At 40.8% G+C, this 14,445-nt stretch overlaps 1 protein-coding gene across 2 annotated transcripts in view; it reads right to left on the reverse strand.

The window, feature by feature from the left end:
- Positions 1 to 14,445, reverse strand: part of LOC119492547 (netrin receptor UNC5C-like) — a 232,737-nt gene that overhangs the window by 93,858 nt on the left and 124,434 nt on the right. For both annotated transcript variants that reach the window (XM_037777050.1, XM_037777051.1), the window contains exon 3: positions 6,124 to 6,267. In XM_037777050.1, coding sequence (XP_037632978.1) covers positions 6,124 to 6,267 — 144 coding nt within the window. The remainder of the gene's footprint in view (positions 1 to 6,123; positions 6,268 to 14,445) is intronic.

The raw sequence follows: 14,445 nt of genomic DNA on the forward strand, positions 1-14,445 counted from the left end.
ACTCTCTTGATGATGTCATCCAGAGAAAAACACTGACGGTTTTCCACTGACAGCGTTTGCATAAGTGTCGGGGTGAGTGTGAAGGGAGAAACAGCAGGAGTCTTTTGGCATATCAAGTCTGATTTGAATATGCATTAATGAAACTGCTAAGCATGCCACTTCATGCAAAAAAAAAAGGCCAAATATCATTGAGACTGTGGTTGTCAGGGAAATTTGGTTTCCGCGCTGTGGAGCAAGTTTCATACCAGAAAGGTTGGCTAACAAACTGCAGTTGCTGGGTTACAAACGCCTGCCTATAATGTTGTAAGCTACATGCAGGTTTACGCCTAAATGAGTGTAGAAGAATTTGGTTTTAATCAATGCTTAAAATCTAACACGAGAAACCCCTATTGAGCCGTGTTTTCCTTGGTCTAATTCATCCATGATTGAAGTAAAAACCTAAATTCATGCAGCGGAGGCATTTGCATCATAAACAAAACAGACAAAATGCGCTAACAGACATTTTCCAGTTGACACAAGGAGCTGCTGTGTCCCAGAGTGTCTGGACTCCTGATTGCTATGCACACACATGTCTCAGTGGAAGGTGGCAGAACAAATTGCCATCATCTGAAATGTGTGTGACTCTGGGTGTTTGTGTGTGCATGTGTGTGTGTGTGTGTGACCTTGACACGTTGCTAATCCGCTGAAGGAGAAAGACTTGACCTGATAGCTGCAGGGCCAAAGAGCATGACTGACACTGCATGCACATTTGTGTGTATGTATGTGTCTTGTGTTTCGCTTACCCCCGTGTACGTGCCTGCAATGCTGTGCATGGCTGAGTGTAAGAATGTGTGTGTGTTTGTCTCACCTGCTTTATAAACTTGAATTAAGCTGCCTGCGTACACCCATAACTCAGCTAAAGTACCCTCCTCCAAAAGACCAACAAATCACTCAGAGATTTAATATCTCCGATTGTGCGGTTGACACTTTTACAGCCAAGACACTGATTGCCATTATCCAGCTACAAACTGCGTATTCAGATAACGCCTCCAAGTGTTAATTCTACAGTTATTAAAACAGCCTGAAGATGCTGGAGAATGATAAAAGATAGAGGCAAAAAAAGAGAGAGCACGAGTGAGAAGACCAAACAATAAGCACATGATGAGTGAGAAAAAAAGCTAAAAGAGGAGGAGACAATGGGAGAGGGGAAATAAGAAAAAATGAGTGGGAAGAGGAGATGGGAATGCAGGAGAGAAATGCTGAATTGCTATTGCACGGTGCGGTGGAAAAAGACACTTTGCTCAGCAAGCTCTAGCTGCCAGGAAGCATTTTAATCACAACGGTAGATCCAAATAGGAGCCGAAAGCGGGGTAGGTCAGGAGGTTGGGTCGATTTGAAGTAAAAGGTTATCGCAAGAGGGGCTGAGTGTAATCAGATCTGGTTAAGGAAAAAATCACTGTTATAATGCAAAGAGAGAAAGTGAAGGACATAGGGGCAGACAAAGTCAGAAGGAAAATACCCACTACACAGAAAAAAAGGAAGGAATGAGAGGGATGCAATGAGAAAGAGAGAGAGAGTAAAGGAGTTCTATCATCTTTCTCCTCCCTGATATCTATTGGCCCTTCAAGCCTTCTTAGAGGCGTCCTCCATCACCATCTCTCCACCTAACCTCCAGGAGAGGTCTTACGTGTGTGAAATACTATATATACTCTGTGTGAAGAAAGTTGATTGAAAACAGGGGGAAAATGATGCAAGATACTGTAGGTAGCATGCTAGTTCGCTGATACAGCATAGAACTTTTTTTTTTTATTATTCAGAGTAAAATATTTATGATTTAGTGTAGAACACTGCCATTTAAAAACTGGGCAGCCCTTGAACGGTCCAAATTATGTAAATAAGACCAGATATAGAAATAGTTTAGCTTCTCAGTGGTGCAAAGTCATTTCAGCAGCAGTGGTAGCACATATAGAGTTATTTTGGTGCCTTATAGAACTATTCATGGTGTAAATAATGTATGATTAAATCAGACTGAGGCAGAAAAGACTAGATAAAACAGGAAAATTACGAAAAAGGGAAAACTGGGGTGGGTAAGCTTGGACTATAGACTGTATATAAAGAGCTCCTCAAAAGTGAAGCCAAAACATCTCGAAGGCCCCCTGGTGGCTGGCTGCAGTATAGGTCATAAAACCCGCCCCCTCCATGTTAGCAGATGGGACATGGGCAAAACTAAAAAGTCAAACGTCAAATCATTTTTTCCAAAAGATGATTTCTGTCATTTTAGGTAGATCTTATCACGCTGATGTATGTTCAAGTGTTGAACATACATCGGGCTCCAACCCAGTACATAGTGTTCTGACAAGTTTGGTTTTAGTTAATTATTCGATGCTATAAAAAGGGGGTGAGACGTCATGATTGACAGGTGTGATTGACAGCTGCTCTGAGTGAAGTAGTCACGGAGATGGAGGATAGAGAATACTACGAGAGAGAAGATATAACTTTCCATAACCGTCACAAGTCTGTGTAATAAAATGTGTTAATTTCATCATAAATGTAGTTATAGAGATATTATGGTTAGTTAGTTAGTTAGTTAGTGGGCGGGACCTTGATACCGTGGCTCCAGGTCCCAGATCACTTCTGTGCAGAAACTGGCTCCAAATGACGTCAAACTCTCAAGATGGCATCTCCGGTATCCGGGATATTTTGGCTTCACTTTTGTACAGTGGGAGGAAGTGGAGATGTGTCGTCCATCTACTGTATATACAGTATACTGTCTATGATTTGGACTCACTGTGATTGATGTGGTATTATGTGCTGAGAGCTGGAGTTACATGATGATATTGATGGCAGGGATACTGCAAGTCATAGAGTGATGCAGACGCATCCATTATCTCACTCTCACACACACACACACACACACACACTATATGCATGTATACACTCAGCCATACATTCATACATTCCCTTCAGTAATGGCCTTCAGTTCTCAGGATGTGTACATTTCTGTCTACATTCACGTGTTTACCTCAGAGAATCTCAGAAGCCTGTAAACGCACGCTCGCCTGCATCTGTCTCTCAGCGTGTATCGGCCCGAACGTAAGCCAAAAACAGCACATTACCCAGCTTTCATTGCACCCCGAGGAGGGCCCATTCCATTGGAGAATGTTATTAGCGGAGCTTAGAAGCATATTTCTGACTGTGTCACTAACTCTCTGCTGACAGGCAGAAAAACATCCTCACATACCAAAAGCAACGCAGAGAGTTGTGAGGCTCTGTTCTAAATTCAAATGGTCTTACAAGCCAAATTAAATGAGAAATATGTTGCTGCGGTACTGCCACACAACTGAAACACTGTATTGTATAAGCTTGAGTCGGCTCCTATTTCTATGAATGTACAAGTGTATATTTACTATATCTAAATAATCTGGTACAGGGCCAATTTAAAATATGATGCAGTAGTCTACAGAATATACTCTTTGAACTAGTGTATAAGTCTACTACAGTATGGTACATATGCACTATGCAATTTGTGATCTGTAAATTTAATGTATAAAATAGAGCTGCAATGATTAATCGATTAGTTGTCAAAATTAAAAGTCAAAAGTCTCTGATTTCAGCTTCTTAAATGTGAATATTTTCTGTTATTTTATCCTCTATGACAGTAAACTGAATATCTTTGAGTTGTGGACAAAACAAGACATTTGAGGACGTCATCTTGGGCTTTGGGAAACACTGATAGACACTGTTCACCATTTTCTGAAATTTTATAGACCAAACAACTAATCGATTAATCGAGAAAATAATCGTTAGTTGCAGCCCTTGTAGAAAATGTGACTTTGTTTTAATAATTATATCTTTACTTTTATTATTTGTTCTTTTTTATTAAGATTAAACACCTAAGCAAAATGTGTATTTTGTTAGCTTCCTTCAAAATGTAAATAAGTGAAATAAATGAATAAATAAATAAGCACGTGTGTAAATCAGTGCATAAATAAATAAATGAAGCAGCCAAGTCCTGCAAAAGTGAAAATGTGAGACATGTTTACAGCCAAATAAAATAGTCTGAATGAAAAACAAGGGTCAACATGATGGATTTTCTTCTGCAGCAAGTATAAGACCAACCTGGGAAAACCAGATTTCCAGGATGAGGGTCTGTTAGAGCGATGCTGTCTGTTAAAGTACTAAATATGGGGATGTGTGCAGTTTGTTCTGAGTGTCTGCTGAATGGACTCTATCAAAGCCCCCAGTTGTCCTTTTCAGAGTTCACTCAAGCACAGCCACACTGTCAGTGTAAGGCAGGTAAACTGGGGAGGTGGGGTCGATTGGTATTTCTTTTCTGCTTGACCCTTCTATAACCTGAGCACTCAGACGAGTCCCAGTTGTCTTATATGGCTGAATTGACCAGAGCAATGGCGCTTGGAAAACTACTGTTGTGGGCTCAATTCTCAGGCCAGTGAGAGGAGCTTTGAAGGGACGATCCATTCTGTTATATGAGGCTTACATTGAAAGAACAAACAAGGCTCTTTTAGGTGATGTCTATCAAACATCTCAACTCCCTTGCCACACAAGTCGCTGCAGAGCCGCCAAGTGGCCATCACTCACAACAGGATTCAACCTTTGTCTTTCCCCTGGACTGTTGTTTGGGTCTAACAATCCTAAAATGATTTCCCCATGTGACCACTCTGTGTATGCAGTGTTGCACAGTAACACCGTCTGCTAGAGTGATATTGAGCGTGCTTGGGTTTAGTCTGGCCTGTGTTCCTTTGGTGACCTTATAGTCAGACTCCCAGTTGTCAAATTAAATTCTTCACCAGACCATAACAGGAAGCTACTGATGGTGAAGTTATAGCGCTACGTCTCTGCTTAGAAAAGTCCCCAACATTTATCATTCTGTGTAAAACCACTTTTCAAGGTTCTACCCAACTACATGTTTTTTTCTTATGAGTCTTTCTAGTTGAAGTGTATAGCTCAGGACAGTAATGTTCCTCTACACATCAAAAGAAAGCTAAACAGAGGTCAACGTTAGAATCCTTGAATTTTCATGAAATAAAACCTAGTTTTTCATGCTATGTATGGACCTTCTTTTCAGCAATACCCATTCAATGCATTCTATAATTACCTCTCTATGCTCCATTGTTAGTGGTGGTGTCCACCATTCCCGCACAAGGTTCAAGTTGCCTAGCTACGCATGAGGGATTCACAGGAAACGATGCATTCATGGGATTCAGCATCACTGTTTTTAATTCTCATTTATATCAGCCTCGTTGTTCACTCTCCTACCGCCTGTTCAGACGTCTATCTAATTACTCCTGATGCAAACTGAACACTCTGCTGCTGGTTTACATTAAAGGGCCACTGTGTAGGATTTTGGGGGATCTATTAGCAGAAATGGAATATAATTTTTTTAACTATGTTTTCATTCAAATCACCTGAAACTAAAAATGTTTGTGTTTTTGTTAGCTTAGAATGAGCCCTTCATATCTACATAGGGAGCGGGTCCTCTTCACAGAGTCCGCCATGTTGTTCCGCCATGTTTCTACAGTAACCTAGAACGTACAAACCAAACACGGGCTCTAGAGAGAGTATTTTTGCATTTTTAGGTTACCTAAAGGCCACCGCAATACTCAGACACGATGGGAAACGGAGGGGTAAGCGGAAGGGTGGTTGGTTCAGTTGGTTGCAATCTGCAACCTCACCACTAGATGTCACTAAATCCTCCACACTAGTTCTTTAAAATCATTTAATTGGTGAAACACAGGATGGCTTTTATTGTGAAGCTGTCACAGGAAACAATGGATTTGTTAGCGGTAACCGCTGAAACCTATTGGTGATTAAAAGGCATCTACAAAACTAAACAGCTGTCCAGTTTTAAATATTACAATATCGGACCCAGCACAGAGTGAAGTCTGTGCCTGTGCATGTAGGATTGTCTGTGTGCCGGTTTATTTGCAAAATATCTTTTCATTTTTGGGAAGGAAAATGAAGATTGAATTTGCATTTCTTTATGACATGTAAAATCGTTAAGCATTGACATTTTTTGCAAGTATATGAACAATGAACTCCCCCATACTCTCCATGCTCACTCATGTGTGAACTGTACCCTCTGGTCTTTAAACCTCACATACGTGCTTACAGAAGTCTACTCACATGCAATGCGGACGTGTGCCTTCCGGCTTTTGGTGGTTCCAGCGGAGCTCCAGGCCACGCACTGGCACCAGTAATCTTCAGGTCCAAACAGCTCCTCCACCTGCTGCCGTGTAATCTCTATACTGGCTTCTCTTACGACCAGACCTGCAGAAGAAAGGACAAGCACTCAGTTGAGATTTCGATTCAAGCTAAAGAAGACTGCCTCAAACGGTAAATGAGTCTCGAGATCCAGTTCACGCTGAGCCACTGATATTCAAGAAAAAGTCTATTTAAGCTTATACTCTGGTGTTACGGCTTTTATGTTAGCTTAAGAAGCAAAAGCCAAAGTGGTACACAGTAAATATCTTAGCAAGTAAATAGAAGCGGGGGGATGATCATACAATATCTGCAGCTTGTTTACAAACCCAGGTCATTCTACTGAGTAGAGTCACTCTGGATTTAATGCAAACTTTGTGAGATTGTTCCTTTGCACTTCTACCACTTATCTCACTCCGCTCTGCCGATTCCCTCTTTTCTCTGCTGTTTTGAAAGCAGCTCCATGTGAAGAATAAGTGTGAGGTTTTAATAGCTGCACCCAATTGATAGGACTGCAAGAAAGGGAGCACAGATAGAGGATTGCAGAGGAAAATAGGAAAGGAAGAGCGAGGGATGGACTCAGGATGAAAATACTGGCGATACAGTATAGTAGAGGTTCAGGTCTAACACAGGTGCACAAGCAGGGGAGAAAGAGAAAATTGGGGAAATGCATGACAAAGAAAAGGAATAATGAATAAAACTGAAGTAGGGGGAGGGAGAAAGGAGGGACTGATGGAGGAAAAGAGAGTGTTAAGCTCACAAACTAGAAAGAAAAATGGGAGGAAAATGAGAGAAACGGCAGACTAGTAGAAGTAATGGAGAACAACATGAGAGAGGCACAGTGAGAGGAAGAGAGTGGATGACAGAATAAGAAGTGGGAGAGGGCAATGAAATGTGAAACGTAAAGGAAAAGGAGATAAAAATGGGTTTCAGGTAGAAGTATGTGGGGACTGGGGAGCAGACGGGCAAAATGCTATAAGAAACGATCTTGGCAGTTTATTTCAGGTTCAGCGGTGTTACAAAGACCCAAGCAACAATCTCTATGGGGCTCCACAAATCTGACTTGGGCCTATTAGTTACAAAGACTCTCAGTAAGTTCCTGCCACCACAGAAATTGAGAGACAGTTAAAGTAAGCATGCCAGCATAAAGGCAAAGGGGACCGAGAAGAAGGCAAAAAGTGAAATCCAGTGAGCAGGACTGTGGCGGACCAAAGGCCATTAATGGCCGGCAAGAGAATTAAAGAGAAACCCAGGAGGGCAAAGAGTAAGAAAGGCAACAAAAGCTTTTGTGGGAGCTAGCTGGGAGATGGAGAGACATGGCTTTTGAGTCAGAAAAAAAAAAAGTCAAGATTGATAAAAAGGGAGACGAAGATGGAAGAGATGGAAAGTAAAAGAGGGAACTTGGAAGCTATGACAATTCAAATAGCATTGATGGCACAGAGGGCAAAGTAAGGCAGAGAGTAAAAAGCTTGTGGAAGGTACTGCTGGCACAACAAGGGATAATAGCCAGTGGGGGGTGGGGGAGGGAGAGAAAGCTATAAGGGCAAAGAGCAAAGATGGTATAAAAAACTAGTGTGAATACCAGCGCTCGAGCAAGCTCGCAAACAAGGGAGATTGTTATGGCTTCGCAGCTTAAAACAAAATGGGCAAGGGACACAGCGAGAGAGGTAGAGGCTAAGAAAATGGCAGCTAAAGTGGCAATTATAACCAGCAAGCAACCCAGGACTAAAGCTGGAACTACTAGGCAGTCACAATGAGCAGAAACCACAGCGTGGGGACAAAAAGGGACGGGGAGGAGGTGGACACCAGTGGGCATACTACTGCTGGAGTAATGAGGGGAAGTAAGGCAATTAAAGCGAATGGCTAAAATGAGCCGGAGAGCTAGTTATGGCAAATGGACTCAAACTAATGCAAAAGAAGCATGTGGGATGGGACATGAATGGGACTATGGGATTTGGGGACACAGTATGAGGTAACGAGTTTGTGCTGAAGACAAATAAATGGAAAACATTTGCACATTTAAAGGTTTTGCATTACTGAACATGTGTCTTATTATGCTGAAGGGCAGTAAAATGTTATTAAAACACTGGAGCAGTTTAAGCATTATAGCTGATAAATACATTGTATACTTTGCACTGAAATAAACAGAGACATGCATTCAGCAAAGCTAAGAATTTGCAGAAAAACGCAGAATGAATTAACACCCAGAATCACATGTGCACGATGACAAATCAGAAAAGTAGGAACAAGTTTATTCTAGTTAAAACTACAGATATTCGTCTTGCTTAGTGAATAATACAGCAGCATATGGGACAGTGGCTGCACCTCAGGTATTCCGACTGAAAAGCTGCAGCTGACTTCCTTTCTCCCAGCAGAGGACTGAAGAAAGCTGTGCCAGATTACTTTTACAGTATAGCTTTGTGATGCACTTATAGTACGCCTTTGAAAATATAGTCAAGTTTAACACCTCGCCCTTGCACTCAGTTATTTAATCTTCAAATGCCAAAAAGCTCCTACACAGAAAAAGCATCTTTAAAAATCCAGTATTATCACCCCAATTTAAAATAAATGTGGATTGGCTCATCTTCAGCATTAATTTAACAGCTCTTGTGTAGGCTATAAAGTGAAAACATTATGTCAATACTGAGCTCTGGATGTTAAGTCTGCACCCAACGCAGTATTGAGTGATGTCGTTGATCATATGTAGTTCATGTGTAGTCATCTGTGCCACAATTTCGGTAATCAAGTAACATTATGACAATATGAAAGTTGTAGACACATTCCAATGCTTTTTATTTATAAATAATAAGGTTCCCAATAGAACAGGCTCTCTTGCCTGCAGCATGGATGTATAAAGAGAGCCTGCAACATACCAAGGCGGTTATTACAACGGTGGTTGCTAGGGAACGTACTGGCATCTAGCATATTACTTTTTCATCACATACTAGCGTTATATCCAATTCATTATTTGACTCTTGACTTACATTATTGTATGTTGCCAGTTTATTGTGCAACCACTGAAAAACTGTCCAGCGTCAGTAGAACGACTTTGATAACTGTTTGTAACGTTACTAGTCTTGCCTTTTTGTTGTTAGGTGGAGGTGTGTTGCTTGGCGTGGCGAGGATGTTGCTCCACTTTTCTCCCGGACCCCATGTTTCAGTTGCCAGTCTATTTACGGCCATCGAGACCCGCGTCAGATAGTTTCTGAATCGTGGTGCTGCGGAGGCAGTGGGTGGTGTATCTCTGCTAAGTTCTTGTTGGGGGACATTATTGAACCCCATCTTTACGTAGCGTTTGTATGTCTTTTGGCAACCTGTGCCGTGTAGCCGGAAGTGATCCCCAGCCCCCATGACCCTGTTGCTAAGCAACAATAGGCTCGCTCGAGATGAGCCCACCCCCCAGGAAGTGCGCCGGTCAACGATCCGGACTTTCGTAGTGGCCAAACGGCGGTACTACAACTTCTGTGTCCGTCACGTGATGCCGTTGGGCCCAAAAATACTTTTCCCATAGACTTACATTGGGAAAGAGACGTCTGTAACTCAGCGGATATATTTTTTTGAGGTGAATCAACTTCCCAGTACGAACAATTTAATAGCCCTTATTTAAAAAATGTAGTTTTTAAAGTTGTAAAACGCACTAATAGCTGAATCCAGAGTTATTTCCCTTCCTCCGTTCATGTGAGTAAGACCCAGACCGAGGCTGGAGCGCAACCCGTGATGACGGCGTGACGTTGGGACCCCATGACCGAGTCATGTGACCGAGCGGACGCTACTGCGCATGTCCCAGTTGCCCAAGATCCGGGTACTTTTCCAGACGGAAGTCCAGCCATTTAGGCTTCATGCGCCAATGAGCAACTCTCATAGGAATGACCGGGGTCCCGCCTCCAACGCTATAAAAAAATCTAACGTTAGGCTATAAACAAAACTACACCACGGTCGCATGAGTGCAATTACACACAACGAGGCTGTAAAGGCATGATGACGTTTAGTAGTCTCATTTAGCCACTTGTTAGCAATTGCCTTTTTTAAGACACGTAAAGACTTCAAAATTCAAGAGTGGGGTATTTATTGATGTATTTTATGTCGGTGAACAAAACGTTAAAATCTCTTATGCTTGTGTTAACCACAGACCTTATTTCATGCATCTAACTAAAAACTTATTAAAAAAACATTGACTTCCAGACGAGGGAACTGGAAGTCCTCAAATACTAACTCATTTCCGGGTTTTAGGACTCATTCCTGTAGCACTCTATGATATTTACAGTTCACCCCTACAAGTATGACCACAAAAGTGTTTAGTTGCCCCCAAACTGTTTTTAATTGGCAAGGTAATTCACTTTTTGTCAAGGTGAACAAAGGCAGTATGGCATTAGTTTGAGGACTGCAACATGCAGTTAGGGATGTCAGCGGGTGAATAAGGGGTGAACCAGGATGAGTGTTGCAAGGTATTGCGTATTGAAACAGAGATATTAGTTCAAGGACACAACAGAGCAGAGAGGGTTACAGGGATATGAGAAAACCGACAGAAAGAAGGAAAACAAAACAAGAACAGGACATATATAGAGTGAAACAGAGAGCATCAGGGAGAGCTGAGTTGGTTTCACAGCGGGGGAAATCAATGGTTGTGATGATGAAATGTGTTCAATTTCTCTGTGAGGCTGAACCCAAAAAGATACACCAGTCTGACACTGCCAGCTTAGCGTGGATGGAACGCCAAAACGAGAGGAGCTGTCAAATGAGTCAACATGCACTGAAGACAACCTTTAACGGTCAGCTTCAGAAACCTGATGAGCCAGATTTTATTAAACATCGTCTAAACACCCTATTTTGTTAATCAGGAATTAGAGAAAACTGGATAACGCTGCTGGAGATCTTTCTGGGAGAAAAACCTGTTTTCTTAGCCATGTACTGAATACATGTAACTGGTTTCTAATGGGTAATGCACACGTGCAAAGACTTCCAACAAGGGGACATATCACTGTGAACAGCCCTGTTTCCAAAAAATCATATTCCCATCTGCGCATTTTCCCGACAACCTATCTTAACCTTAATTATTTGAGGTCAATGCCTAACCTTAACCATCTCACGAGTTTCCCCAACTCATGGGTTACCTCTCTAGACACGATCCGCAGACAGCTGCAGCAAGTGACGCAGTAAAACGAGCAATGCGCAGGTAATGTAGTATATTGAGCGACCATTAATGAAAGTTGCGTGGTATAATAACAAGTATCAAAAGTAAGAAAGTCCATTACTGGTGGGTGGGCGGGAGGGGAGATGGATGGGTCCAACAAACACAGGTCTTTCCCCCAGGAGACCGCTGTACATGTCTCGTGTGAAACAAAAAGTCAACGTTCACTTACATAGTCATTTTAAGCCAAACCATGATGTTTGTACTAATCCTAACCCAGTAGATTTGTTGCCTAACTAAGTAGTGTTGTTGTGTTTTTTGATTTGTTTACAACGTTTACCATGTGTTTAAAACTAACCACGACAATAATCTGGGAAAAAATATCTTTCACTCGAAACGTAATTGAGAATACAGTTTAGTTGTACGGGAACGTAATTGTAGGAGACAGGGTTGGCTGTGAAAGCAGTGCAGAGAGATGAACTGGAACATCATTTCTCTTTGCGACACATCCCTGTATCCAAAAGGGTTAAATCCAACATCTAACTAAAGCAGAAACTGAAATAAACAGGTGTAGATATGTTGGTTTCCATCATTTTTGAAATTCAGGTACATGTCCATGTAAGACAAAACGACAGAACCCGTTCTCTCACTGCGTCGTCAGTGCCAATGCTCCGACCAAAAAAGGAAAACCAATGTAGGACACCAATGACATTTTGGCATGAAATATTACATTTAATTTGGATGCAACATAAACATATCTGCTTTTGTGGAGGAATGCATTAGTTTTGAGTTCCACTGTGTTTACATGAAAATGAATGTAATTTGATGCTAGAAGGGACGTCATACGGTTAAATATAATATTTTATCCTACAGTGTCATCTGTGTGTTTTCATGTCAGCTGGGGACTAAAAGTAAGTGCAAAAATTCATAACAGAAACACAAGTATGCCAAACTTTTCACAAATGTACACCTATCTACATCCTCCATGATTCCCTTGTTTTCCTTCAGTGTCATGTCAATATAAAAGTATGTCAAACAAACAAACAAAAAAGTGTGAATAGACAAGAAAATAAAGATAGATGTCACCGGATCTGGAGTTGTGCTGTTGAAACCAGTAAAGCCCCAGTTGTTTCCATTGTTTGCTAATGCGAAGCTCACGAAGCTCGTGTTGCCGGGCAGAGACCAGCGGAATTACCTGAGGCTTAAAAAGTCCCAGATCACTCGGTGTCTTATTTTGTTTAGATACAGTGCTTAGAGCATTCACATCGTTCTCTTAAGAGAAGACAAGCGTGGAATTGTGGGTCTCTGTAGCATGACAGTGCTTCACATCAACAAAACCACTGCTGTCAGCCGAGGGAGGTGAGGGGAAAGAGGTAGATGAAAAAAGGAAGACAAGTATCAAGACGAGTGGATACTGTCACAAACATTTCTATCAATCACAAAACTGCACACAACCCCAGAATATTTCTCTTAGTCCTAAAGTGTCAATTCTTATAACAAAGTTTACTTGTCAGCTGGGGAGTAAAAGTACAAGTGTGGGTGAATGTGCTTTGTCAGGTCTGGACTTTTTTATCTGACAAATGGGAACTAAGGGAGTAAACATGCATAAAAAAAATGATTTGGACAGCTTGGAGAGTGGAGATACACAAATCATATTTCATCTCTGTGGGTATATATATAGCTGTTTGTCATACTATACATGTTCACAAAAAATGTACCTCTTACTAAATGTTAAGGCTGTGTATTGGCAAGGATCTGGCGATACGATACTTAACATAATACAGGGGCTACTATTCAATTATTGCCATTAGGGCTGTCAAAATGAACGATAGTAACGCATTAACATAAATTCATTTTAACGCCACCAAAAACAGTTTTAAAGCTAGAGTGAAGATACATATGAAACTACAAAACCTAAGGAATCCATTGGTACCAACCGTGTTATAATAGCTTCACGTGAAGGAGGCTAAATAACGCTCCAAACTTACACTAAATTTTGGCAAAGAAAAACAGGCATGGCCATATTCAAAGGGGTCCCTTGACCTCTGACCTCAAGATAAGTGAATGAAAATGGGTTCTATGGGTACACACTGACAGCTGTTGTTGCCGTTTGGGCTTGGGTTTGCCATGTTATGATTTGTCATGATATTTTTTTATGCTAAATGCAGTACCTGTGAGGGTTTCTGGACCATATTTGTCATTGTTTTGTGTTGTTTGCTCTAATTGCAATTTATTGCAATACTGTAGGCAAGGTGGTATACTGTGATTTTGCAAATGAAATAAAGCATTGAATGAGTTAATCTTTGGATGTAAATGATTAATTAAAAATCAATAGTGTTTTTGAGAATCATAAAACATAAAATTACTATACTCAATTTCTTACACACATACTAAATGTGATGTAGTGGTTTAAGCATGGTTCACAAAACATGTAGGTTTCTTTTTTGCAGCGAATTTATACCAGAAAGTAGCTCTGAAAAATGTATATTTACTACAGAAATGTTTGGATAATAACTTTGCATTCATTGATATTCGTACATTCAAATAATGTAAGATTTCATATTGCTTGCCATAACTCCATTCTCAGCAGTTGCCATGTCAACAAAGATCTACAAATCAACCTACTTGATAAACTGTCATAATAACCAATATTAATTGATGGATAAAACTGCATAAATAAGACCCAGATTATAAAGGAAAACACATAATGTTCCTTTAAATGCACCACTCAGAACAAGTTTGGAGAATTTTGTTTACAACAACCATAACTGTATTTGTCAGAGCACAAATAAAAGTGATGTATCAGCAGAAGCGTAAACACGGGAGTTTTTCATGTTATCAAATCTGGAGAAATGGTGGAGGAGAAAACAGATGATGATAAGCAGCTTTTCCACAGAAGTGACAAGGAAAGCGGAAAAGCATGTTTTCTAAAAATGGATTTCCACCAGTATAACAAAAAGCAGACAAATGCTGAGTCAATCTACACAATGTCAACAAATTAACAGGCTTGTTGTAATTAACTGGATTTGTTCTTAATTAGAAACATTTACAAACATATCTTTGTGTTGTTACATATGGTGATGTCAGCCATTTGATTCAACGTTGTCATAATTTGACTC

This window comes from Sebastes umbrosus, chromosome 8 (assembly GCF_015220745.1).
Source record: "Sebastes umbrosus isolate fSebUmb1 chromosome 8, fSebUmb1.pri, whole genome shotgun sequence".
Lineage (NCBI taxonomy): Eukaryota > Metazoa > Chordata > Actinopteri > Perciformes > Sebastidae > Sebastes > Sebastes umbrosus.